At 43.0% G+C, this 26,358-nt stretch overlaps 1 protein-coding gene and 1 long non-coding RNA gene across 2 annotated transcripts in view; one reads left to right on the plus strand and one right to left on the minus strand.

Moving 5' to 3' along the window:
- The window catches only part of LOC127612039 (aryl hydrocarbon receptor-like), a 51,594-nt gene that overhangs the window by 7,568 nt on the left and 17,668 nt on the right, over positions 1 to 26,358 (minus strand). The window contains exons 3-6 of the mRNA XM_052083001.1: positions 24,851 to 24,960; positions 7,170 to 7,259; positions 2,018 to 2,147; positions 381 to 514 (exon numbers count right to left, since the gene is read on the minus strand). Of these exons, the coding sequence (XP_051938961.1) occupies positions 381 to 514; positions 2,018 to 2,147; positions 7,170 to 7,259; positions 24,851 to 24,960 (464 nt within the window). The remainder of the gene's footprint in view (positions 1 to 380; positions 515 to 2,017; positions 2,148 to 7,169; positions 7,260 to 24,850; positions 24,961 to 26,358) is intronic.
- On the plus strand, positions 13,907 to 17,788 carry LOC127612133 (uncharacterized). The gene is made up of 3 exons (XR_007965591.1): positions 13,907 to 16,492; positions 16,654 to 16,767; positions 16,869 to 17,788. It is a non-coding gene; the product is annotated as an uncharacterized LOC127612133 (long non-coding RNA).

Here is a 26,358-nt window from a genome sequence, read left to right on the forward strand (position 1 = left end):
GTGTGTGTGTGTGTGTGTGTGTGTGTGTGTGTGTGTGTGTGTGTGTGTGTGTGTGTGTGTGTGTGTGTGTGTGCGCGCGCCGGTAAGGGTAGATCCCGGGAGGTTAGTTGATCGAAAAGTATATCTTCGGTCCAAAAGGTTTGGGCACCCCTGATCTAGTGGATGCATTGTAGATTGCGTTTTATAATACAGTGTGTGTCCAATATATGAAAAAAGAAGACAAAATAAGCCATTCATTGAAGGTGCGCCTCATAATCCAGTGCACCTATAGTGTGGAAAATACGGTCATCAAAAAAAATGGATTGCCCAGTCCAACACATCTAGTCCTTATGTTAATTTCATCACTTTGTAGATGTAGTATGGTTTGCCACGAAACCTACTAGGAAACCAGAGGAATTGTCCAGGAGGCAGCGGAAGCGACACACGAAGCTCCTCTCCAGGAATGATGAGTTTTCCGGAGGAAGCTGCTCAGGGTTATATGTGACCAAGGGTGAGTTATTATCCGGTTCCAGTTCTACAAACACAAAGCAATCAAATTATTGGCAAACGCAACACAAAACACAATGACTATGTTGTTGGCCCGTTTGCATATGGTCAATTGTGCTGCAGGTATCAAGAGCTAGAAAAGGGAAATTCTTTTCTTGCCATAAAGTCTGAATTCTATTCTAGTTTGGGTTAAATGTCTAACTTCGACCGTTAAAACTACCTTGTGTAGATCCAACTTGCATAACAGCAATAACATTTGAGATCAAGCTTAAGATCAAGAGTGTGTGTGTGTGTCAGAGCTATGGGTCTTATTGCTAAAATCCAAAGACACAGACATAAGCGTCTTACAACCAAAATACAGAAGAGGACCACTTCACCTTGTAAGCCCGCTGAAGATTACAAGGTCATGTGACCCAACCTGAAGGACAGTCTTATGGCTTACTGCCTAAACTGTGTGTACTTAACCGTCTGATTTTGAATTCCCAGTGTTTGTATGCCAACATGTGTTCTTTGTTCTAATTAAGTCATTTTCGAAAAAGAGAGTCTCCTATTACAAATTACACATTGCCGTCTTATTACAAACCCCAATTTGAATGGTGATGAAGTGAAATGAAAGTTGGGATGTTGTGTAAAATGTCGATAAAAACAGAATTCTATGATTTTCAAATCCTTTTCAAGCTCTATTCGATTTAATACACGACAAAGACAAGATATTTAATCTTTATCGAGTTGAATGTGGTTTTAGGGGAGCAAATATTCCTCATTTTGAACTTGATGCCTGATGCATATGTCAACAAAGCTAGGAGGGGGGCACCATAAAACTGGGAAAGTTGAGGGATGCTTAAGGGATGGTATAAAAGGAGCAGCTGTTGAACAAGTAAGGATGGGGAGAGGTTCACTCCTTTGAGCAAAAAGGAACTGAAGGATTTAATGATACAGTCCTTAATATCAGCAAAAGATTCAGAGAATCTGAAGCAATACTTGCAATGAAAACAGCAAAGCCGAAAAGCAAAATTTAATGCCTATGACCTTTGATCCCTCAAGTGGCATTGCAAAGAAAAAACACCATCTTTTTTCCAAGCATTTTGCGACGTCGGCTCAGGGACACTACAGAAAACCATTGTCAGTTAACATAGTTTGTCATTACATCTACAAATGCAACACTCAGAAACGCTGCCGTGGAAAAAGTGGAAAAGTGGCCTGTGGTCTGATGAGTCCATATTTCAATTTGTTTTGGAAATCACAGATGTCATGTCCTCCAGGCCAAAGAGGAAAAGGAACATGTGGGTTGTTGTCAGTAAATTCGAAATCCAGCATATGTGCAGATAACATGCCAAAGATGGAGCTTATTCGGGATTTGTTGGACATGCCTTGGCATCTTGATGTAGTTTAACTAGCCCTACTCTTAGACCTTGGCGGACGTCAGCTGGCAGAAGCCTCAAGTTTTTTGTTTCCCTTTGTGAAGTTGGAACTGACTCTTCATTTTGAGATGGACTTAATGAAAATATGACACGCAGAAGAAACTATCAACCTTGAGGAGAGTCCTGGCTGATGGCTGATGGTGCTGCAGGAGGATTCAACGCCCAGTGTAAGTTCCTTCTGAGCTCCTGCTGGTCTTCTGTATGGACCAGCTCATATACACTCTGGTGCATTACGTCGGTCTAGGGAAAAAAAAAAAGAACAAATGGGTAGTCAAAGTCTGAGTAATGACTGTCTGAGCCAGGAATGCCAGCATCCTACAGTAAATTTAACAAATAAGTTAGTTGAGTACGTAATACTAATTGGATATGGATGAATGAATTAAATTATTGTGTCAACTTGTATCTTGACTCAATGATTCCTATCTGGCACCTTTGTATGTGAGAGATCTTAAGGGGTGTTGCTGGATATGATCCAATTTCACTTAATTTGTGCAAAAATGAGAATGTATTACCATATTTTCCGCACTAGAAGGCACACCTAAAAGCATTCAATTTTCTCAAAAGTGCGCCTTATAATCCGATGCGCCTTATAGACTGTGTTACAGTCTTTTTATCTTCCCCATTGAGTTGGTTCACCGTTAGTGTTCCTATGCCATCGAGTGGTGATTAATAGCAGGAGCCAATCTCTGCCCGACACTAATTCGACAACACACACTCAGATGACTACTTTGTGAGCGCCGCGAAGCCCTTGTGAAATGAAGAAAATACCAAAAGCATAGTTAACTACTAAGTAAACGAAGGAAGAAAGAGAGGATAATTAGCCCATAGTGGAAGTGAGCCCATGAGGTTTGTGTGCCTTTCTGTTGAATCAATTGTCCTCATAACCTTTGTCTTTCATTTTTTATTTTTTTAATGCCATTTGTGTTGATATATTTCATGTCCATATTCGTGACCAGTTATCACGGGTTGCTAAGGAATCAACCCTGTATTTCTATGGACTTTGTGTTGTGCTTCATGCTACATCAAGGGGGAGCTCCATCCATCCATCCATCCATCATCTACCGCTTATCCGGGGCCGGGTCGCGGGGGCAACAGCTTTAGCAGGGAAGCCCAGACTTCCCTCTCCCTAGCTACTTCTTCCAGCTCTCCCCGGGGGATCCCGAGTCGTTCCCAGGCAAGCTGGGTGACATAGTCTCTCCAGCGTGTCCTGGGTCTTCCTCGGGGTCTCCTCCCGGTGGGACATGACCGGAACACCTCACCGGGGAGGCGCTCAGGGGGCATCCGAATCAGATGCCCAAGCCACCTCATCTGGCTCCTCTCGATGTGGAGGAGAAGCGGCTCGACTCTGAGCCCCTCCCGGATGACTGAGCTTCTCACCTTATCTCTAAGGGAGAGCCCGGACACCCTCCGGAGAAAACTCATTTCGGCCGCTTGTATCCGGGATCTCGTTCTTTCGGTCACGACCCATAGCTCGTGACCATAGGTGAGGGTTGGGACGTAGATCGACCGGTAAATTGAGAGCTTCGCCCTTCGGCTCAGCTCCTTCTTCACCACGACAGAACGATACAACGTCCGCATCACAGCAGACGCTGCACCGATCCGCCTGTCGATCTCCCGCTCCCTCCTACCCTCACTCGTGAACAAGACCCCAAGATACTTGAACTCCTCCACTTGGGGTAAGATCTCCTCCCCGACCCGGAGGGGGCACTCCACCCTTTTCCGACTGAGGACCATGGTTTCAGATTTGGAGGTGCTGATTCTCATCTCAACCGCTTCACACTCGGCTGCGAAACGCTCCAGTGAGAGTTGAAGAGCCCCGTTTGAAGGAGCCAACAGCACCACATCATCTGCAAAAAGCAGGGACGCAATACTGAGGCCCCCAAAACGGACCCCCTCAACGCTTCGGCTGCGCCTAGAAATTCTGTCCATAAAGGTTATGAACAGAATCGGCGACAAAGGGCAGCCTTGGCGGAGTCCTACGCCCACTGGAAACGATTCCGACTTACTGCCGGCAATGCGAACCAAACTCTGACATCGGTGGTATAGTGACCGAACAGCCCGTATCAGGCGGTTCGGTACCCCATACTCACGAAGCACCCTCCACAGAACTCCCCGAGGGACACGGTCAAACGCCTTCTCCAAGTCCACAAAACACATGTAGACTGGTTGGGCGAATTCCCACATACCCTCAAGCACCCTGCTAAGGGTGTAGAGCTGGTCCACTGTTCCACGGCCGGGACGAAAACCACACTGCTCCTCCTCAATCTGAGGCTCGACTTCCTGACGGACCCTCCTCTCCAGCACTCCTGAATAGACCTTACCAGGGAGGCTGAGGAGTGTGATCCCTCTGTAGTTGGAACACACCCTCCGGTCCCCCTTTTTAAAAAGAGGGACTACCACCCCGGTCTGCCAATCCAGAGGCACTCTCCCTGTTGACCACGCGATGTTGCAGAGGCGTGTCAACCAGGACAGCCCCACAACATCCAGAGCCTTGAGGAACTCCGGGCGGATCTCATCCACCCCTGGGGCCTTGCCACCGAGGAGCTTTTTAACCACATCGGTGACTTCAACCACAGAGATAGGAGAGCCCACCCCAGAGTCCGCAGGCTGTGCTTCCTCCAAGGAAGGCGTGTTGGTGGAGTTGAGGAGGTCTTCGAAGTACTCTACCCACCGGTTCACAACGTCCCGAGTCGAAGTCAGCAGCGCCCCATCCCCGCTGTACACAGTGTTAGTGGTGCACTGCTTCCCCCTCCTGAGACGTCGGATGGTGGACCAGAATTTCCTCGAAGCCGTCCGGAAGTCGGCTTCCATGGCCTCACCGAACTCTTCCCACGCTCGGGTTTTTGCCTCGGCGACCACTGAAGCCGCGGCCCGCTTGGCCAGTCGATACCCGTCAGCTGCCTCTGGGGTCCCACAGGCCATAAAGGCTCGATAGGACTCCTTCTTCAGCTTGACGGCATCCCTTACTGCTGGTGTCCACCAGCGAGTACGGGGGTTGCCGCCACGACAGGCACCAACCACCCTATGGGCACAACTCAGATTGGCCGCCTCAACAATAGAGGCACGGAACATGGTCCACTCGGGCTCAATGTCCCCCGCCTCCCCCGGAACATGGGAAAAGCTCTGTCGGAAGTGGGAGTTGAAACTCCTTCTGACAGGGGATTCCGCCAGACGCTCCCAACAAACCCTCACTATACGTTTGGGTCTGCCAGGACGGACCGGCATCTTCCCTCACCATACTCACCACCAGGTGGTGATCCGTTGACAGCTCCGCCCCTCTCTTCACCCGAGTGTCCAGAACAAGCGGCCGCAAATCCGATGATACAACTACAAAGTCAATCATCGAATTGCGGCCTCGGGTGTCCTGGTGCCAAGTGCACATATGGACACCCTTATGTTTGAACAAGGTGTTCGTTATGGACAATCCGTGACGAGCACAGAAGTCCAATAACAAAACACCACTCGGGTTCTGATCGGGGGGGCCGTTCCTCCCAATCACGCCCCTCGAGGTCTCACTGTCATTGCCCACGTGAGCATTGAAGTCCCCCAGCAGAACAAGGGAGTCCCCAGCAGGAGTACTCTCCAGCACACCCTCCAAGGACTCCAAAAAGGGTGGGTATGCTGAGCTGCTGTTTGGTGCATATGCACAAACAACAGTCAGGACCCGTCCACCCACCCGAAGGCGGAGGGAGGCAACCCTCTCGTCTACCGGTGTGAACCCCAATGTACAGGCACTGAGCCGGGGGGCAATGAGTATGCCCACACCTGCTCTGCGCCTCTCACCGTGAGCAACTCCAGAGTGGAAGAGAGTCCAACCCCTCTCGAGAGAACTGGTACCGGAACCCAGGCTGTGTGTGGAGGCAAGTCCCACTATATCCAGTATTTAGGAAATTCTCTGCCTCACACACCAGCTCGGGCTCCTTCCCTGCCAGAGAGGTGACATTCCATGTCCCAAGAGCTAGCTTCTGCAGCCGAGGATCGGACCGCCAGGGTCCCCGCCTTTGGCTGCCGCCCAGCTCACATTGCACCCGACCCCTTTGGCCCCTCTCATGGGTGGTGAGCCCATGGGAAGGGGGACCCACGTTGCCTCTTCGGGCTGTGCCCGGCCGGGCCCCATGGGTGTAGGCCCGGCCACCAGGCGCCTGCCAACGAGCCCCACCTCCAGGCCTGGCTCCAGAGGGGGCCCCCGGTGACCCGCGTCCGGGCAAGGGAAACCTAGATCCATTTATTGTATTCATCATTGGGGTCTTTGAGCCGTGCTTTGTCTGGCCCCTCACCTAGAACCTGTTTGCCATGGGTGACCCTGCCAGGGGCATAAAACCCCAGACAACTTAGCTTCTAGGATCATTGGGACACACAAACCCCTCCACCACGGTAAGGTGACGACTCACGGAGCTCCATATGGATCAATATTCTGATTTATTGGACGTATTAATTTAAATGTTTCGTAAAGCGCTTTGTTTCACCTGTAGCAGTTGTGAAAGCTCTATACAAATAAATCTGTATTGTATTGTATTGTATTGTCTTTAGCGTAGCTCCATCTAGTGGATGCATAGCGCAACCGCAGCCACTATTACAGCTTCTATTCTATGCACTTTATGATGCAGTGTGCCCTATATATGAAAACAGTTTTAAAATAGGCCATTCATTGACGGTGCGCCTTATACTCCGAATCGCTTTATAGTGCGCAATATATATATATAATTTTTGCTTTATCCATGCCAGAGACAACAATTAAATGCTCTTCCAATTGAGAGCAGAAGGTGCACTAAAACTGTGCATCTTCATTCACTCAACAGTACAAATAATGGCTTCCTGCGAGTACAACAGTTCTGTGTTCAATTTAACAGGGCAGGGTTTCACACAAATTAAGTCAATAGGTGAGTAAATTGAGACAAGATCTTCATTTTTGCTCTATTTTTGTATGTTGGGGCGTCATGAGATTTTCCTGATATGAAATGGGTGCTTTGGCTAAATGCAGTTTGGGAAACATTGACCTAGATAGTCTAGTCTAGATAGGTGACTGATGTGTTCTACTGCTGAAACTGTCCCGTTCCCGTAAAAGGCCAAACCTGATAAGGTCAAATTTTCATTGTTTTTCGGTGGGAGTGATTCTTCCATGCAGGGAATGAACCCCAGGATGTTGAGCAGTTTCCAGCAAATGTCGCACGCAACCTGCGTCCTACTACCACCTCCAAACGTGAGGTCATGCAGTCATAAAGCCAAAGAGCACATAACTGAATGAGAAATATTATCAGTGACCTGATGGAAGCCCAAGTAATCCTGGATGGTGTGAGAGGAGAAGAAGATGGTACCACTGGCAGTGATGACCAGGACAAACCCATTGAGAGCCTTGAGGAGGAAACACAGAGTTAGTTCGTCGAGAAGGGGTGAAAAGAAGGGCAAGAGTCTTCCTGCAAGTTGTTTTTTTATTGTTACATAATGTTGACTCAGAATAAAATTAACACAACAAACATTAGTGTGCAGGTCATCTCAAGTTGTAATAATGTGCAGCGCGGGGAATTTTTTTAATGGTGGTTTGTTACAAGCACCTATTCATCAGGCCATTGCCAATTCTTCAGCCATTCTAAAAGTGGCTATTAACCTAAGATTTTGTCTTCAAATATATTGAAGGTATGAAATGATTTTATTTTGTTGTGTGCTTTGCAATGCCAGTGTGTTTGCTCTGTTTCAGTGGGAGCCTGCAAAAAGTCAAATTAAGTACAACTTCATTGTCAAATATGCTGTATGTGCAACACACAGCACAGATGAAATTTCTTCCCTCTCAACAAGAAAACAAGAGGAGCCGCTGTGGGTGCCCGCGCCACCATCAAAGAAGATGTAACCTGTTCCAGAATTTCAATTATTGTTAAGAAATTACACAATGACAATGTATGGATGTGGCGTCAACAGTGAGAGCAACTGAAAGCACCCACTCAGAAACTAGCAAAATATCATGGGTCAGTATCAGTATTGATGAGCTAGCTTCATTAAATGTTGATCTCATATGCAATGGATTTAGACAGCAAATTTGGGCCAACTCCACCATTTTGTTTTGTTTTTTGCTCTTTCATAAAAGTTTCCACATTTCGAAGATCCCATCCATCTATTCTATCCATGCATCCATTAGTCCAGGGGTGCCCAAACATTTTGGATCAAAGATCTACTTTTCGATCAACCAACCTCCCGGGATCTACCCTTGCTGGCACGCGCACGCGCACACACACACACACACACACACACACACACACACACGAAGAAGCTCATTCCAACTGCTTGTATTCCTGTTCTTATTCTTTCGGCTTTTATATTTGGGGGTCCTGCAACCCACACACAAGCACCCCACACAGAGGTCCCCAGGAAACCCGGTCAAAAGCTTTGTTAAAGCCCACAAAACACATGTAGATTGGTTGGGCACCTTTGAGGACTCTCCTCAAGGGGTAGAGCTAGTCTACAGTTCCAAAGCCAGAACGGAACCTCCTACGAGGTTCAAATATCCAACAGACCCATCTCTCCAGAACCCTGCAACGGACCATACCATGGAAGCTACGCGTGCTCTCCCTGTTGTTGGACCACCACACCGTCTGCCCATCCAGAGGTGCTGTCCCCAATGTCCATATGATTTTGCAGAGACCCCGCTACGGAAGAGCCTTCACCAATTTCGAGCTGATGTTATTAACCACTGAGGCTCTGCCATGAGCAGCTTTTTATTCACCACAGTGCCCTCAATCATGGAGGTAGGAGAGCCCACTTGGGAGTTCCCAAACTCTACTTCCTCGATGGAAAGCGTCTCGGTGGAATTGAGGCCTGCAAAGTATTCTGCCCATTGACCCACAACTTCCCGAGTCAATGTCAACAGCGCCACATCCAGTGAAATCTAAAGCAACACTCAGGTTCTGATTGGGATGGGGGTGAAGCTGAAGCTCCCTAGCAGACCAAGGGAGTCCCGTGTGGAAGAACAGCACCCTCTTTTTTAAGAAGCCCCAAAACAACAGTCAGGACCTTTCCCAGACTAAAAAAGCAGAAGAAAGTCTCCCTTCTTGTCCTCTGGGGTGAATCTCAGGGTACAGGCACAGAGCCAGGGACAATAATTATGTCCAAGGGTCACCAATTTTTTGGAAACTGAGAGCAATTTCTTGGGTCCTGATTAGCGTGAATGGCTACAACTATATGATAGACAGTAATACTGTCTATAAATTAACAAATTTTCTCAAATTACTTTTAATCTGGTAATGTTGTAGATGTAGATGCCAGCCATTGAGAATTTCGCCAGCCATTGAACGCATCACGTGCTAAAGGGTGAGTTGCTACGCATTGCGAGCGGAAAGAAGGAGCAGCAACAGTAAACTCAACATTTCTCTCGTGTGAAGCTTTCCCACATTTGAAAGTAAAGAACAGAGCGAAACATGGTGGCAGCGAGTGTGTCGAAATTGGCGACGTGAAGAGGGGGCTGGACGAAACATTAGCTCGTTAGCACGGAAGCTAACCGCGGACGTTAGCACGGAAGCTAACTGCGAAAAGTCGCTACGCAGCTGGAACCCACAACCAGAGACCAACCAACCAAACGCCAGCGAGCGTGAGGGAGCCGGTAAACCCACTTGCCACGTTAGAAACACCCAGCAGCAAGCCTACTGGACACGTCACAAACTAGCATACAACCAGCTAGCAACGTGACCCGACAAAATGCCACCCAAACAGAAGCAAGACACAAAGCAGGAAGAGGATTCCCTGACCCTCACTCAAGTAAATGAATTACTCCAGCAACAAAAATAACTTTTTACGGCGCTCTTGCAACAACAACAGGAAAATTTCAAAGGATTTGTCAAGATGATAATAGACTCAACAAACTCACGACTTGACACTTTTACCAGGGAAGTCCAAGAAATAAAAACCAGCATCAACTTTACCCAAAAAGAGGTAGACGACATTTAAAAAATCTAATCTGTCAAACTGGCCATTCCAAAGACATGCAAACAGAATTCTACAAAGTATGTGACGGCATGCTTGTATTAACAGACAAGGTGGACTACTTGGAAGGACAGTCAAGAAGAAACAACTTAGTAATTGATGGAATTGAGGAAAAACCGGGAGAAACGTGGACTGAAACAGAGGAAAAAGTTCAAAAAATCCTTAAGGAGAAACTGCTGATACAGGGGCAAATTGAGGTGGAGAGAGCTCACCGCACAGGAAGACAAGACCCTGGAAGACCTCGACCAAGGCCAGTTGTGGTGAAATTTCTAAGATACAAGGACAGATCAAGGATCCTACAAAAAGCAAAATACTTAAAAGGCTCCAACATCTACATCAACCAAGACTTTACAGATGCCGTACGACAAAAAAGAAAAGAGATCCTCCCAAAATTAAAAGCTGCACGCGACAGAGGGGAAACTGCCTACTTAAGACATAACAAACTTATTGTCCACCCCCGCACCAGTACTCCAACACAACAGGCTCGAGTTCAACACCATCAAGCAGCATACTGAGAATTATTCACCACCCGACAATAAAAACTCTGACACTACTGAAGCAGGAAATTCACATACCAAAAAACATGGACTTCGAATCCTTTGATGACCCTTCCAACCCTTTGATGACTTCCAACCCTACTGACCACAAGACGTTTGACCCTGAGAACAACTTGGACCCGGACAATAACTTTTTCAAGACCGACCGACCGCGAAGGAGCCAGCGACGACCGACCGTGAGGGAGCCAGTGATGACCGCCAGGAAGCCAGCGACGACTGCAGGGAAGCCAGCGACCGTGAGGAAGCCGGGAGACAACCAGCCTGCGACCACCGTGAGGGAGCCAACGACGACCGCAAGGGAGCCAGAGATGACCGAGAGGAAACCAGCGACGACTGCAGGGGAGCCAGTGACCGCGAGGGAGCCGGGAGACAGCGAACCTGAGGCAGCCGGGAGACAACCAGCCAGCGCGCGTGAGAGAGCCGGGAGGCAGCCAGCCGGCGAGCGTGAGGGAGTCGGCGACGACCGCAAGGGAGCCAGCGACCACGAGGGACCCAGTGATGACGGCGAGAGAGCGAGCGACGACAGCGAGGGAACCAACGACGGCCGTGAGGGAGCCATCGACGACCGCGTGGGAGCGGGAAATTCACATCCCAAAAACATGAACTTCCAACCCTTTGAAGATATTGACTATAAGCCATTCGATCCCGAGAACAACTTGGACCCAGACAATAACATCTTCAACAACAAACAAAGGGTAACAAACTCTGACTATTACCTGGATGAACAATTCAACACTAATATAAAATTGGAAAATGCACTTTCGGTAATACACTTAAACAGTAGAAGTCTCTATAAAAACGTAAAAATTTAAGAATACCTGACTAAATTCAATAAATTTAAAATAATTGCCATATCAGAAACTTGGCTTGATGAAGATAAAACAACTGAAATGGAAATAGAAGATTATGAAATGTTTGCAACTAATAGAGAAAACAAAAAAGGAGGGGGGGTTGCAATATATGTAGACAAAGCACTTAAATGCAGTAAAATCGAGAGATTGACAAACACAATAGAAAACCTAGTGGAATGTCTAACCATTGAAATACACAATAAAAAGGCATCAAATATCATCATAAGTTGCATCTATAGGACACCAGGAACATGTATTGACACATTCAATAAAAAACTAACAGATATGCTCAGTTATTACAACGATAAGAAAACACGAATAATATGTGGTGACTTTAACATTGACTTATTAAACCCAAATAGACACAAAATAAGATTGATCATAAAATGGAAAGTGGACTTCTCATTAACGACATAAGTGACCACCTACCTGTTTTTGCAGTTTTTCATAATTATTTCGATAGAAAAGCTAAATCAACAACTCGTATAACAGAAATAAGACTAAGAACCCAACGTTCCATCGATGCCTTTAAGCAAGGCCTAGAAAAACAAAACTGGACCGAGGTCTACTCAAACGAAGACCTAAATACAGCATTTGAAGTATTTCAGTCGACCATAATCTCCTTATATGATAAACATTTTCCATTAACTAAAGTCTCCAAAAAGTATAAAGACCCAAGTAAGCCATGGATAACGAAAGGCATAGAAAACGCATGTAAAAAGAAAAACAATTTATATAAATTGTTTTTAAAATTCAGAACTGAAGAAGCAGAAAAAAAATATAAGACCTATAAAAATAAACTAGTAAATATTATAAGAACCAGTAAAAGAGATCATTATCATGCACTATTAGAGCAGAATAAAGGTAACACACAAGAAATATGGAAAATACTTAACCAAGTAATCAGAAATAGTCCTAAAAAAATGGATTATCCAGAGTATTTTATCAAAGGCAAAAATACTATTTTGGAAAAAAATGCAGAAATAGCAACTGAATTTAATGAGTATTTTGTCAACATCGGCAGTAACCTAGCAAAACAAATTCCTGATCCAACAAACTTGTTTGAAATGGATAGAACCGTAGAAAAAAACTCCTCCACGATGTTCCTTACTGCTGTAAAACAAGAAGTATCAAATATTATAAAATCTTTTAAAAATGAACAGTGGTCCCTCCGACCTTTGAAGCCCTGTACTTGGGACTGGAACCTGACTTCACCATTAACTTTGCTCAGAAATACACCTACAACATCTTACTGTTAGCGAGCAAAAAGGCAATCACAAGAAGATGGCTGACGACAGATCCCCCAACAGTCAAAGACTGGACTAAGGTGGTTGGGGAAATTTTTGAAATGGAGAAACTGACATTTACTCTTCGAGGCGAACGAGAAAAATTTGAGACATTATGGGATACGTGGATAAAATTTACGGAAACCTAAGGTAGTGCTTAAACAGATAGTTGAGTTACCCCATTGGCCCCATTCCACTCAAGTTTATTTTTGCTTATTATTATTATTTTATTTTATTTTATTTCATTACTTTTCTACTCATATTGCACAGTGTTCAGGACATTGTATAGGTGGGAGGGCAGTAATTGTAACCCGTTTTACAGGGATGTCAATGTATGTATGTACTATTTTGATGCCTGGAACTGTGGTTCTATGTACTTAAACAACACGTGACCATGTTTTTCTTCTTTCTAACTGTTTGAAAAAAATTCAATAAAAAGTTCAATAACAAAAAAAAAATCTTTTAAAAATAAAAAGTCAACTGATTGCTTTTATATAGATATGACAATAATCAAGCAGATTATAGAATATGTAGTGCGACCTTTCACGCACATATGCAACCTGTCATTCAAAGCTGGTATCTTTCCAACAAAAATGAAAATTGCTAAAGTTATTCCAATCTATAAAAGTGGAGAAAGACATCTGTTTACAAATTATAGACCAATATCACTACTACCACAATTTTCAAAAATATTAGAAAAACTATTTTCTCACAGACTTGATAGCTTTATACAAAAGCATGCGCTGTTAAGTGAGAATCAATATGGCTTCAGGGAAAAACGGACCACCTCAATGGTACTTATGGAGTTTGTGGAAGCAATAGCCACTTATATAGACAACAAAGAAGTTACTGTTGGGGTTTTCCTAGATCTAAAAAAAGCTTTTGACACAATAGATCACAGTATATTATTGAAAAAACTAGAAAGATGTGGCATTAGAGGTGTAGCTTATAAATGATAAAAAGTTATCTAGAAAACAGATATCAGTACGTGCAACTCAACAATAAAAAAACGAATCAACTGAAAATCACTCACGGAGTTCCTCAGGGGTCAGTGCTTGGTCCAAAACTATTCATCTTATATATAAATGATATCTGCAAGGTCTCAAAACTATTTAAATGTGTCCTATTTGCTGATGATACAACTTTCTACTGTTCTGGAATAAATCTGAAACAGCTCCTGACAACCGTAGAAAACGAATTAAACAAATTAAAAAACTGGTTCGACAGAAATAAATTGTCACTTAACCTGAAAAAATCGAAGTTAATTGTTTTTGGCACAGGACCAATCAAACACCAAGCTGAAATTATGGTAAACTCAATTGAAATAGAGAGAGCGTATGAAACCAAGTTTCTCGGATTAGTAATAGACTCAAAACTATGTTGGAAACCACATATCGATAACGTAAAAAGAAAAATAGCCAAGACCGTAGGGATCCTCGACAAAACCAAGGAAGTGCTAAATAAGAGATCTTTGTACACATTATACACTTCATTATTATTACCATATATGACCTACTGTGTGGAAATATGGGGAAATGCCTGCAAAACAAACACACTCCCTATTCTCAAACTATAAAAAAAAGCAATTCGAATTATTAATAGATCAAAATATACGGAACCCACAAATCCACTATTTATCAAATTAAATACAATGAAATTTTATGACCTGGTTGACTTTAAAATCGTCCAATTAATGTACAAAGCACACAATAACCTGCTCTGCCAAAACATTCAGAAGTTTTTCAAAATTCGAGAAAGCAACTATGAATTAAGAGGTACCAACTTATTCAAAAAACTCAAAACAAGAACAAACATCAAGCAAAGAAGTGTATACAGCAAAGGGGTTAATCTGTGGAATAATCTCGAAACGGACCTAAAAATGAGTAAATCGCTTGAGTTCAAAAACAAATTCAAAAAAATACAAACAACCTACATCAATCAGAATTAAAATGATAAATTCTAAACATTAAATATAATGATAAATCAGAACTAAGTTGATAAATAGAGAAAGGTATTGAAATATCCATTATGAATACAAGAGAAAATTGACACAAGAGTGCCAGGGTGAGGATGTATATAATCCCGATACAAACCAAAAGTGTAAAAATATCACAGTTAAGGGTAAAGTATGAGCCTTAATGGAGACTTCTTCTTACTTTTTCTTTTCTGATCGATATAAAAATGATTTAGTAGATATAAACACATAAAGGGGTAGGACTAGATAAGTTTTTTACTTCATCCTACTCCCTTGAACATAATAACTGTGTTGAATGAAGACTGATTTCGTTCTTTTTACTTTTTTATCTACCTTATTTTCTGTCAAATTATTACTGTATATGTTTTATGTTCAATAAACAAACAAACAAACAAATCACATCATCCATCCATCCCCCCCTTTTCTGAAGCGCTTTATCCTCAGAAGGGTCGTGGTGCGTGCTGGAGCCTATTCCAGCTGTCTTCGGGCAGTAGGCGGGGGACACCCTGAACCAGTTGCCAGCAAATCGCAGGGCACACAGAGACGAACAACCATCCGCGCTCTTACTCACACCTAGGGACAATTTAGAGTGTTCAATCAGCCTGCCATTCATGTTTTGGGAATTTGGGAGGAAATTGGATTACCCAGAAAAAACCCACGCAGGAGAACATGCAAGCTCCACACAGGGAGGCTGGAGCCGGGATCAAACCCACGACCTCTGAACTGTGAGGTTGACATGCTAACCACTGGTCTACCGGGCCACCACTTTCATATTATTCTTTTGTATTTTATTGACTTATATATTGGCTTTTATTATGAATGAGTTGATCGTGTTCATGATTCCTGACAATGAAGATACGGATAAACCCCAATATGTAACACTTGATTTCAAAAAATCTCTGTCAGTATTTACATTTTCAAATGAACACTTCCACAGCATTTGGAGAAATTCACTCAAATCATGTCCCATCACTCGTGGTGGAACAGCCCGGCGAAGGACTCATGTGGTCCTTGGGGGCTACGTAGTACCGACGAACGCCACATTACAGAGCCCTCATTGTGCACCTGCCTGCTTGGCCCATCTCGGAGGCGGCAACTCAGAGTGGAAGAGAGTCAATCCCGTTCCAGAAGACTGGTCGTTTGGAATAGATGAGCAGAGTCTAAGTGAGACACCAGACTGGGTGATCGGACGTTCCTGCTTTCAATTTGCCAATCAATGGGATGATAAGTGCAGCTGTGGCGGAAAGGAGACGTTGCACTATTTCAATTGCTCACCTCCATCCGTCAAGTTAGTTACTCTAGTGTGCCTATTGTTTCTTTTCTCCATTTTACAGGAAAATCTGATCTTGATTTCTTTTTTTGAGGGTCCGATTTGATATTACCGTATTGGCCCGAATATAAGACGGTGTTTTTTGCATTGAAATAAGACTGAAAAAGTGGGGGTCGTCTTATATTCGGGGTCTAGACAGTATACTAGTGATGGGTCCAGCGACACCGATGCATTGACACATGCGCCGGGCTCACACTGGCTCATTACGTCACGTGATTGACACGTGAACTGCGTTGACACAGTCCAGGCTTCGAATTGACACACCGGCTGCGTTGACACAGTCCAGGCTGCTAATTGACACATCGACTGTGTTGACACAGTCCAGGCTGCTAATTGACACGTGAACTGCACCTGCATCGGCTGCTTGGCACAGTACAGGCTGCGCCACTTAGTCCAGGGGGCGTCGACTCAGTGCAGAGGGCGTTGACGCAGCAAAAGCCCGCCACACAGTGTTTATAAGGAACACCTGCCGAAACAAGCCAGACCTCACTCACGCTCGCTTGTCGAAGCTCGTGTCAGTGCAGACTTTGTGTTCGTGCCTTGCCTTCCTTGCCGATTATGGAGCAGAGACGCTAATCATCCGCCGTGTGGGACCATTTTGATGTCCTGGAGAATAAGGTATTATTTATTTATTTATTCAAATCGCCTTCTGTCGCCGAGAGCCTCTCGGCGAGAGGCACTCGCCGAGTGCCTCTCAGATTATTGACGTGTTGTACCATTCTAATCCGAATACATTTCAAGGTAACTCATAGTTACTTCTTATTCACATTTCATTACAGGTGAAATGTCGAATTTGCCAAGTCAATTCGCCAACAGAAGCACCTCCACCATGCTGAGGCATTATCGGGCCAAGCATGAGAATGAAGTTCGCGATACACCCGGTATTACGCCAGGTATACAAACGTTCACTCATCTTTTCACGGTTGCTATGTTGATGATTAATTGACAATCAGTAATTATTGGTTGACTCTCCACTCCATGTTTGACAATCAAGGTTCCAGGAAGCAGCTGTACTGGAAGGACCAACACACTTCTTTCCCAAACCTCTCCCACCTCGCAAAGGAGTTCCTTTGTACGCCAGTCACATCCGTCCCTTGTGAGCGTGTGTTCTTCACAGCAGGAGAAATTGCTTGTAAAAGACGCAACAGGCTGAAGTTTAAAACATTGGAGCATCTTATTTTTCTCAATAAAAATGTGAAATCAAAGCCCACAAGCATCCTCATTCAAATGGTCTTCACATTATTTGAACACATTGAATGTTGCAAAATGAATGCATGGATGTGAATATTGTATACACTTCATCAAATCGATGAATGACCTTATGAAAATGTCTTGGAACAGTTGTAGATGCAAAACCGTGCTGGCAGCTACATAATAGATAATAAAAGAAAAATATCCCAAACCATAGGGATCCTCCCAAAACTAAGGATGTGCTGAATAAGAAATCCTTGTACACACTTCTATTACTTCCATATTTGACCTATTGTGTGGAAATATGGGGAAATGCCAGTAAAACACTGTTTTAAAACTACAATACAAAGCAATCAGAACAATCACTGGCTCCAAATAGACGGAACCCACAAATCCACTGTTTATCAAATTAAACAATGAAATCTCATGACCTGGTTGACTTCAAAATCGCCCAATTAATGTACAAAGCACACAATAACCTCCTTTGCCAAAACATCCAGAAGCTTTTTAAAATTCGAGAAAGTTGTCATAATTTAAGGGGTACTAAAATCCAAAACACGAACAAACATCACGCAAAGGAGTGTATCTGTAATAGGTGTAAATCTGTGGAATGATTCTGAAACGGACCAGTAAAATGAGTAACTCTCTTGCTGAGATTAAAAATGAATTTGAGAGTAGTACAAGACAACTACACAAATCAGAATTAAGCTAATAAATTCGATACACCCATGAAATATAGCAATACATCAGGAATACATTGATGAGATTATTTAATATATTAATGAAATGTAGCATCCATTATGAATATGAGAAAATTGACATATACTTGTGCTCCAATGAGTATGTACTGTATATACAAACCTAAAGTTGTAAAAATGTATAAGTACAGCATACATGATCAATTCATATATAAGAAGGGGTAGGACTCTAGGTTTTTTTTTACTTCTTTCTACTCCTTTGAACACATATTTGTGATGATGACTATTTTCTTTTCCTTTTTTTATATCTTACCTTCACTTTTTGCCAATTTATTACCGAATTGTATATTTTATATGTTCAATATACAAAAAAATTATTAGTCAGTTCGGTCTGTTGAGTGGGTTGGATGCAGGGATCTTGAAGGTCCAGCAGGTGGCAGTGGTCAGTGACACAGTATCAGCACAGTATCAACACAGTGTGTCAGTGTGTCGACACGCCTCATGAGGCCTCATGGACCCATCACTACAGTATACCCATTCACGACTATGATGGCGCCAGATATCATTGAAGCGAATGATGAACTTGACTCTCCAGGCCAAAGTGAACCCCTGCCTCGAAGAATAAAAATAAAAATAGCGATAGTATGAAGAAGAAAAATAAAAAACAGCGGTAAGAAGGAAAAGAGAAGAAAATAATAGACGAGATAACAGAAAATGGAGAAACGTAGTGACAATCTGGAGAAAAGTGGGTCAAAGATCGGTCAGGTTAACCGGCTGAGGAAAAGTTATGATGTAATTTACATTTCAAAAACCAGAAGCCATTCATTTACGAATGTGATTGCACTTTAGATTTGAATGAGGCAAAATAACATGCTTTTTCTCTCAAATATATGATCATCATCATTTGTTTCAGATGTACTGTAATTATTTTCTGTATAAAAATTTATTTGGTGTTCAAAAAGTCTTTTTTCAAACTTGAGTCTTGAAAAAGAGGGGGCCGACTTATAATCAGGGCTGTATTATATTCGGGCCAATACGGTATGACTATTTATTGTCGTCTCCTTTTAGCCGCAGCTCCGTCCTTCGGTAATACTCTTTACTTTGCGTCTTTTACAGGCAACACATTGACCTTTTCTCTTTGTTGTTGTTTTTTGTTTGTTTTGTTTTTTACCCCATTGTTATTGTTCACTCCATGTGCTCCCATGTTTAATTAAACTTTTATTCTTTTTTCATTGGTGTCCAGAGTTTGGATTGGAATATTTTTGGCATAAGGCTAAACCTGACATTAACCTTAAAAACCTACGTGGTTGCAAAAAGAGGTAAAAAAAAAATAGAAGGAAAGACAAAGCCTGTTAGGTGAATAGAAGCGGTGATATTTCCAGCTCACCTGGTGCGCACATGCCCTTTCTGCATTTCCCAACATTCCGTAAACAAACAGGTCACAACAAACACACAAAAATGTCAACACTAACATGCATAGAAGCCCAGGCATCTCGCTCCCAAAACAGGCCAGGGGCGGCTGCGGGGTTGAGCAAGTGACTAATGCTGGAGACGTTGTTATTCTTTTGGACACACACACACACACACGCACACACACACACACCACATTCACGGAGTGACCAAAATGACCCGTCACACTTCCTCCACGATAAACATCAACACCCAAATGTCAAAGCTGTGAATTTCACATCAGTGGCCACTAAACTGATTAAACCAGTTACTTTGTGATAAATATAGAATTACCGTATTTTCTGCATGATAAGGCGCGTCGGATTATAAGGCACACATTCAATGAATGGCCTATATTAACCCTGTTTGCCATATATAGGGCGCACTGCATTGGCAGGCGCATAGAATAGAAGCTACAATCGGCTGCAGTTGCGCTGTGCGTCCACTAGATGGTGGTACACTAATGGGAATACATTATGCAATCCAGCTTTATTTATAGAGCCTTCACAACTGCTGCAGCTGTAACAAAGCTATGAGAACTAGTCACAAACACCGACATTTGACTACAAATGGCATTACAAATTGAATGCTTTTAGGTGTGCCATATAATGGGTAAAATAGGGTATTGTTAAATTCGATTTTCTGTGGGAAAGGTTTTGCAGGGGGAAAGGCGGAGAATAGTTGTCCTACCACAAGTGGACTGACGCATTTACTTTGTGTCATTGCAGTAATATTTCATTCATTTTTGTCAATCGTGGATTTTGATTCAATCATTGAAAACTAACCGTGTTTCCAGCAAGCAGTACTGTACAGCAGCGTTCACTACACTAAGGATTTTCCTTTGTTTCCTAAAAATTCCAAAATATCTATTCCTTACTTTCCCACTTTTTACCATTCTTACATTGGGGTCCAGGTGAACCTCTTTTAACTTATATTGGTCAGTACTAGCACCAAGTCGACTGGAGTCTGTACTAGGAAAGACATAATGTGTGGAATTTGGACAAATACACATTTTTAACTAATTCCACTGTTAACATTCGCACTCATCAGCATCCTCTTGATACTGGTCATAATCCCTCAGTGTAATTTGTTCATGTCAGGTGAAGCTGGTTTAACACTGCTGACCATTGATGGGCCGACAAAAAATTGCCACTTATGTGACAACAATGGATTCTTATGATGTTTATGTTGCACATGCAGCACTGCTCCGAGCGGCGATTATCCTTTTTATTGCCGATTTATAGGCTGCGATGTTGCACTGTTCGTGGCTGCTGCAGAAATGGCCTACATTGTGGTGGTAAAACAGGCTCTGGATTTACCAGTACAAACCATTTTGTGAACCAAGCTGAACTGGACCACTGGCATAATCATAGCTCATGCTTTAAAGTCATCGCGTCATTCTGTAGTTCAAATATATACAAAATGATAAGCAAGAAACAAAAAGATTGTTTTCACAAATAAACCAGAAGCAAACAGGAAGAGGCCCCCTATTTGGAACGGTAACCTCTTGACCGAGCCCACTTCTCCATATGAGCTTTCATGTTTAATTACAAGCGAGCCCAAAGGATTGCAGACTATAACGACAAAATGAAACTTCCCCGGTACGATTGTGTTGCGGTGGGAGGGCAGGCGTCTCCTTCCCCTCCTGGAATGCCAGTGTGGTGCACATTGGGAGGAATTGGACTGGAAAATCAATGACTCCAGCAGATCAAAAGCGATCTGGCAGACACTGAGTTTTCACTCCATCCAATCACACATACAGTACAAAACTGCCATGAAGCGAGCCTGGATGCACTCTGTTGAGCCTTTTTTGGAAGTATCAATGTCAACATACAGTGGTATGGCCAAATTTAATGCCTTGTTAGGCAAACCAGTTTTATTTATGTCGCACATTTCATACGCATATCATATTTAATTAAAAACACAAGATTTAAAGGCATTTACAAACAAAAGAATTACAGTGTTTTAGTTGTATAGTATCATTGAAATGTTTGTGCCATGTTTAAGATTGGCCAATATTCGGTAGAGTTTTAAATATTATTTAATTTGGGGCAAAGTTGAGGCTTGACTTCCAGCAGATGTTCACATCAGAGGGATTTAATTAACCTGATGTGCCAGATGGTTTGTATGACAAAACGTCCAGATCAGACCTCTGATTTTGTAAATAGAATAGCTTGGGGCAGGTCAGTCACACTGAGTGGCTGGTTATGAGAGGAGGAAATGTCTCGATGACGTGACGTGGAGCGTGCGAAAAAGAAAATACAGAATTTGCACAAAGAAGTTAACGTTAAAATGACGAAGATAGACTTGCCAGGCAAAAGCTAGCGGCCGGCCAAAGTCAAGCGTAAGCTCGCCAGCTAGCTCCATCAGTGAAGTGACCCTACCGCCGTGTCTCGTTTCTATGGTAGGTCAATCAGATTTAAAGGGTGTAAAGTAGAATAAAATGCTTGGGATAATTTTTTTCTGACATTGGTAATGTTCATGGGGCAGTAGAAGACCCATTGTAAGGTCAACTAAGACATAGCTGCCATCTACTGGTGATTGATCATATTACAAATGCAGTCGACCTCTGCATTCAGCACCCGTGTGTTCACATATTCTTGGATTCATTTATTTTTTTTACATTTTGGGTTTTTGCCTGTTTTTCTTGGAAAATGTATACTGTATTGCATGTTCATCAGCATTGTAGTATTTTTGGAGGAAATAACTTTTGAAAAAAAAATAATGTTTCTCTTTTTGCCCAGCTGCATATCCCTGTCTTAGATTGTGTGTGACTTCAAACAGACACACTTGCAATGGAATATTCTATTAAGTCATTTGATTTGTGACAAAGTCACTGTCTAGTGTAATGTAAAAAGTAGTTGACAATTGCTTACAATACAACAGGGTGGGAGAAATGAGTGTCAGGTGGTCAGCTAAACCCCCCTTCACCTTCACACTTCCCGTTCCGCTTCGGATGCTGCCCAAATGTCAGGTCGCCTTTGAATCACTTTTGAGAAAGGCCCTGATATAAAATTTGAAAAATGACTGATTAAAGGTTGAGGGTGTGTCCCATTCAATTAAATCAACCAATTAGTAGAAAGCACATGGTGAGACCCTGATTAACACAGTCAAATGTTCAAGCAAACGTCCAGAGTGACAGTCTCCAGCATTGTTTACATTCTGACAATCTCTGAAAAGGCATTGATGTTGCGCGCCCGAATTGAAAAATGTTTTTCTTCATTATGTGTTTTGGTTATGTCAGCAAGTGAAGACTGGGACTTGTCTCTATGCTAATGAGAGACCAACAGCCTGGAGAATAGGCCCCAAATTCATCCATTGTTAGGAAAAAATATGTTCATCTCTATACCTGAAGTGCCTTAATTATTGATTATTTTTACGTTTATCCTTCTCCACAGTTGCCCCTCACACTATCCAACTGCCCTGTGTCAACCGTCGAGACCTTCAAGTTCCTGGGAATCACAGTCTCCCAGGAAATGAAGTGGGAAGTCAACACCATCTCCATCCTGAAAAGGGCCCAGCAGAGGATGTACTTCCTGAGGCTGTTCTTCCATCACGGTTTGGTTTTGGGGCCGCCACAAAAAAGGACAAAATCCGACTTCAACGGACAGTTAGGACGGCGGAAAAAAACATTGGCACCGCCCTCCCCACTCTTGAGGACTTGCACATTGCAAGAATCAAGACAAGGGCACGGACAATCCTCCAGGATCCCCCGCACCCTGCCCACCAGCTTTTCCAGCTACTCCCCTCAGGCAGGCGCGACAGATCCATGCGCACCAAATCCAGCAGACACTTAAACAGCTTCTTCCCTTGAGCCATTAACTCCCTAAACAGTCACTGACATAGTCACTTTTCTTGTACAACAAATACCGCAACTGGTCACTCTAAAATGGTTCAATGATTTTCTGCACCAACAGTACAAACTGTCATCGTATTGTATTCTACCACTGATCACTTTAGCTCTGCTTGATACTTTGCACATTGTCTCACAGTTGTCACTGGGTGGTACCACCGCACTAAGGTTCACTTACATTACGAAATGTCCTTCCATACCTATTTGTCATGTCCCTGTTTACGATGATACTAATGCACCGAAGACAAATTCCTTGTGTGTTCTACATACTTGGCCAATAAAGATGATTCTGATTCTGATTTGTATATAGGTATTCATTAGCATTCCAGTTTACATGGCTTGTGCATGTGCACTGAAGGGCAGAGAGTGCGACTAAATCGGTAGCGTGTTTACCGGATTATAAATTCCAGTCAGTTGCGCGCTACAATAACAAAGTGAGTAGTAGAACTTGTGACATCAGAATGCATTATTAGAGTGTTTTAAAGTTTGATTCTTTGCTAACGTTACAGCGTATAGATCGTCAACTACATCCGCGACTGAAAGTAGTGCGCTTTGTCTTTCTCTCTGTCAGAATTAGAGCAGGACTCAGGAAGGGCTATGCTGTTGTAATAAATGTATCTAGCTAATACGCCAGCATTCTTGGTAGATAACATTTAGAAAGGTAGTCGTTTATTTATTGTTATTATTTATCATACAGTGCTGTGAAAAAGCGGCCCGATGGGCCAGTGGTTAGCACATCGACCTCACAGTGCGGAGGTAGCGGGTTCAATTCCAGCTCCAGCTTCCCTGTGTGGAGTTTGCATGTTCTCCCCGGCCCGCGTGGGTTTTCTCCGGGTATTCCGGTTTCCTACCACGTTCCAAAAATATGCATGGCAGGCTGATTGAACACTCTAAAATTGTCCCTAGGTGTGAGTGTGAGCGTGGATGGTTGTTCGTCCCCGTGTGTCCTGCGATTGGCTGCAACCGGTTCAGCCTACTGCCCGCAGACGGCTGGGATAAGTTCCAGCACATGACCCTTGTGATGATAAAGCGGATAGCAAAATGGATGGATGGATGGATGTTATGAAAAAGTATTTGTCCCTTTCCTGATTTCTGTGTTCTTTGCATATTTGTCACACACAAAGGTTTCAGTTGATCAAACCAATTTTGAGATCACACAGAGACTACCCAAGGAAATACAAAATGCAGTTTTCGAAACGATGATTTCATTTACCAAAGGGAATAGTGACGTGTGAAGCCCCGACACATGTGATTGACAACCAGTCTCAGCTTGAGTTTGCCTTTCACCCAAAATAAGATTGGATGAATGCCAGAGCCCCGTGACACTAAACAGGATAAGCAGTTTTGAAAATGGATGGAATTACTTTACATTTTAATGTCTTCCTCTTTGACATTGTCATAAAAAAAGTCTGCAAAACTGGACCAGTCATAATTTTGTATTTTCCCCCTGACAAAGAAACAGATGCAGGTCATTATAAGCAATCTCAAACACTGAACGCTTCAGTGCAGGTTCAGTTTAGAAATATTTTGGTCAACAAGCAGCAGACTATTCAAGTGTACAAAACAGTGCAGTGTTGTTGCATGAGTGCACACCAGACAGTGCCAGATGTGTTGAGTGAAAAGCCACCGCGAGAGTAAAGATGGCCTCAATAGAATTTTGAGGACTTTTTAGAGATTGAAAAATACATGGGGAAGATAGAGACAAATTGTTGCACAATGATAATTGTTCAGATTCAGTGACGCTGTCAACAAATAATCCTTTCATTACTTTACGTCTTGACTGACCTGCAGCAAAAGTTCTCCTTCAGGTATCTTGGCATCCACAGTTCCTGCTGTTTTTCCGTCGACATTATTCAGGGTGACTGGAGTGACTCTCTCCCGGTTCGTCAGTGCGACTGTGGAAAGAGAAGAATATGAAGCTGGGTTGAAGAGGGGTGGTGGTGGCGGTTTGGGTCCTGTGATCCTCAGGATGCGAAAGCCAGTCTACTTTGGCTCATTGCTTGTTTAATTCCCAAATACAAATCTGTGTTTTCAAACTTGATGAGGACTTGCCATGATAAATGTTTAATATTTTAAAAAAATATGAATTAATCATGAATGATTCAAAATTCTGAAGACTTTCCTCTACACACAAGTCTATTGGAGTACGCACATTTTGTTCTGAGTCATTGATCAGATGTCACCCGCATTATTCATTTTTTTCATCACTGTAAAATGTTTATAGTCGTACTTGAGATCTCATCGTGGGAGAATGATTCACATGTATTCATTGCAAACATTTTTTGATCCAGGTAAGATGAAGCTGATCCTAGCTCACTGTGGATGAGAGCCACCAAGGACAGTTGTTCAAAAGACGGTTTCATCGTAGTGTTGTGGAACCTGATTGTTTTATTTGACAGTTTTTATGTGCACACAGAATGTCAGAAATGGGCATTTACACACGTCTGTCAGTACTGACGGAAGGGCTGTCGGTCCGTCACAGACAGACTCCCGTTTTTGCTCGTGGAATGATGACTGATAGAAATACTGGAATAAACGCAGACGAATGGGATTTTCGGCTGACCCTGGATCGCCACAAACCCAAAAAAGAAAGACAAGGGAGGTGAAGGAGTAATACAATAAGAAATGATCTCTATATTATATTGTTTTGTGTTACGTTGTCCAAATTTTTTCAAAATGAACAAAATTGGGTGCTGTTACTATGGTGAAGTATATTTTACTGTCCTAAAATAGCGGTGATGAAATGTAATTTCACAATGAAGCCACAATGAGGCCACCCCTTGTTCCCCCACCGGCCACCCTCATACCTCGGGTAGATTTTTGATTGATTTGTGATTTTTCTGCCATTTTCACATGGATGCAATACCCAATTGTTTGAGCCCTTGAAACTCTCTCACAATTAAAAAAAATATTAATTGATATTTAAAGAGTAAATGTACAATCGATCTGATTGCAAATTCTGAAATCTGTTCTAAGTAAAGAATGTTCTTACAGTTACTCACGTCACTCAAAATCATTACTTACACACCACAGCAAAATAACAACATGGCTGAGAAGTAATTGTTTATCATACCATCCACAGTCATGCTTTCATGAAATAAAATGCACATACTGTATACTGTATAAGAAGACATGCACGGTCAGATCTGGACACCTCTCACTGAGGTGTTTTTTCTACTGTGGCCACAGCACTGAGAATTGTCTGGCTCTGTGTCTAGGGCAGACTACTTTCTGTTTCAGAACTGTCAGATGAGTCGGGGGTGAGGGCACTCTGTGCACTGGAGTGTCCAGAG

Source organism: Hippocampus zosterae, chromosome 12, assembly GCF_025434085.1.
Source record: "Hippocampus zosterae strain Florida chromosome 12, ASM2543408v3, whole genome shotgun sequence".
Taxonomy (NCBI): Eukaryota; Metazoa; Chordata; class Actinopteri; order Syngnathiformes; family Syngnathidae; genus Hippocampus; species Hippocampus zosterae.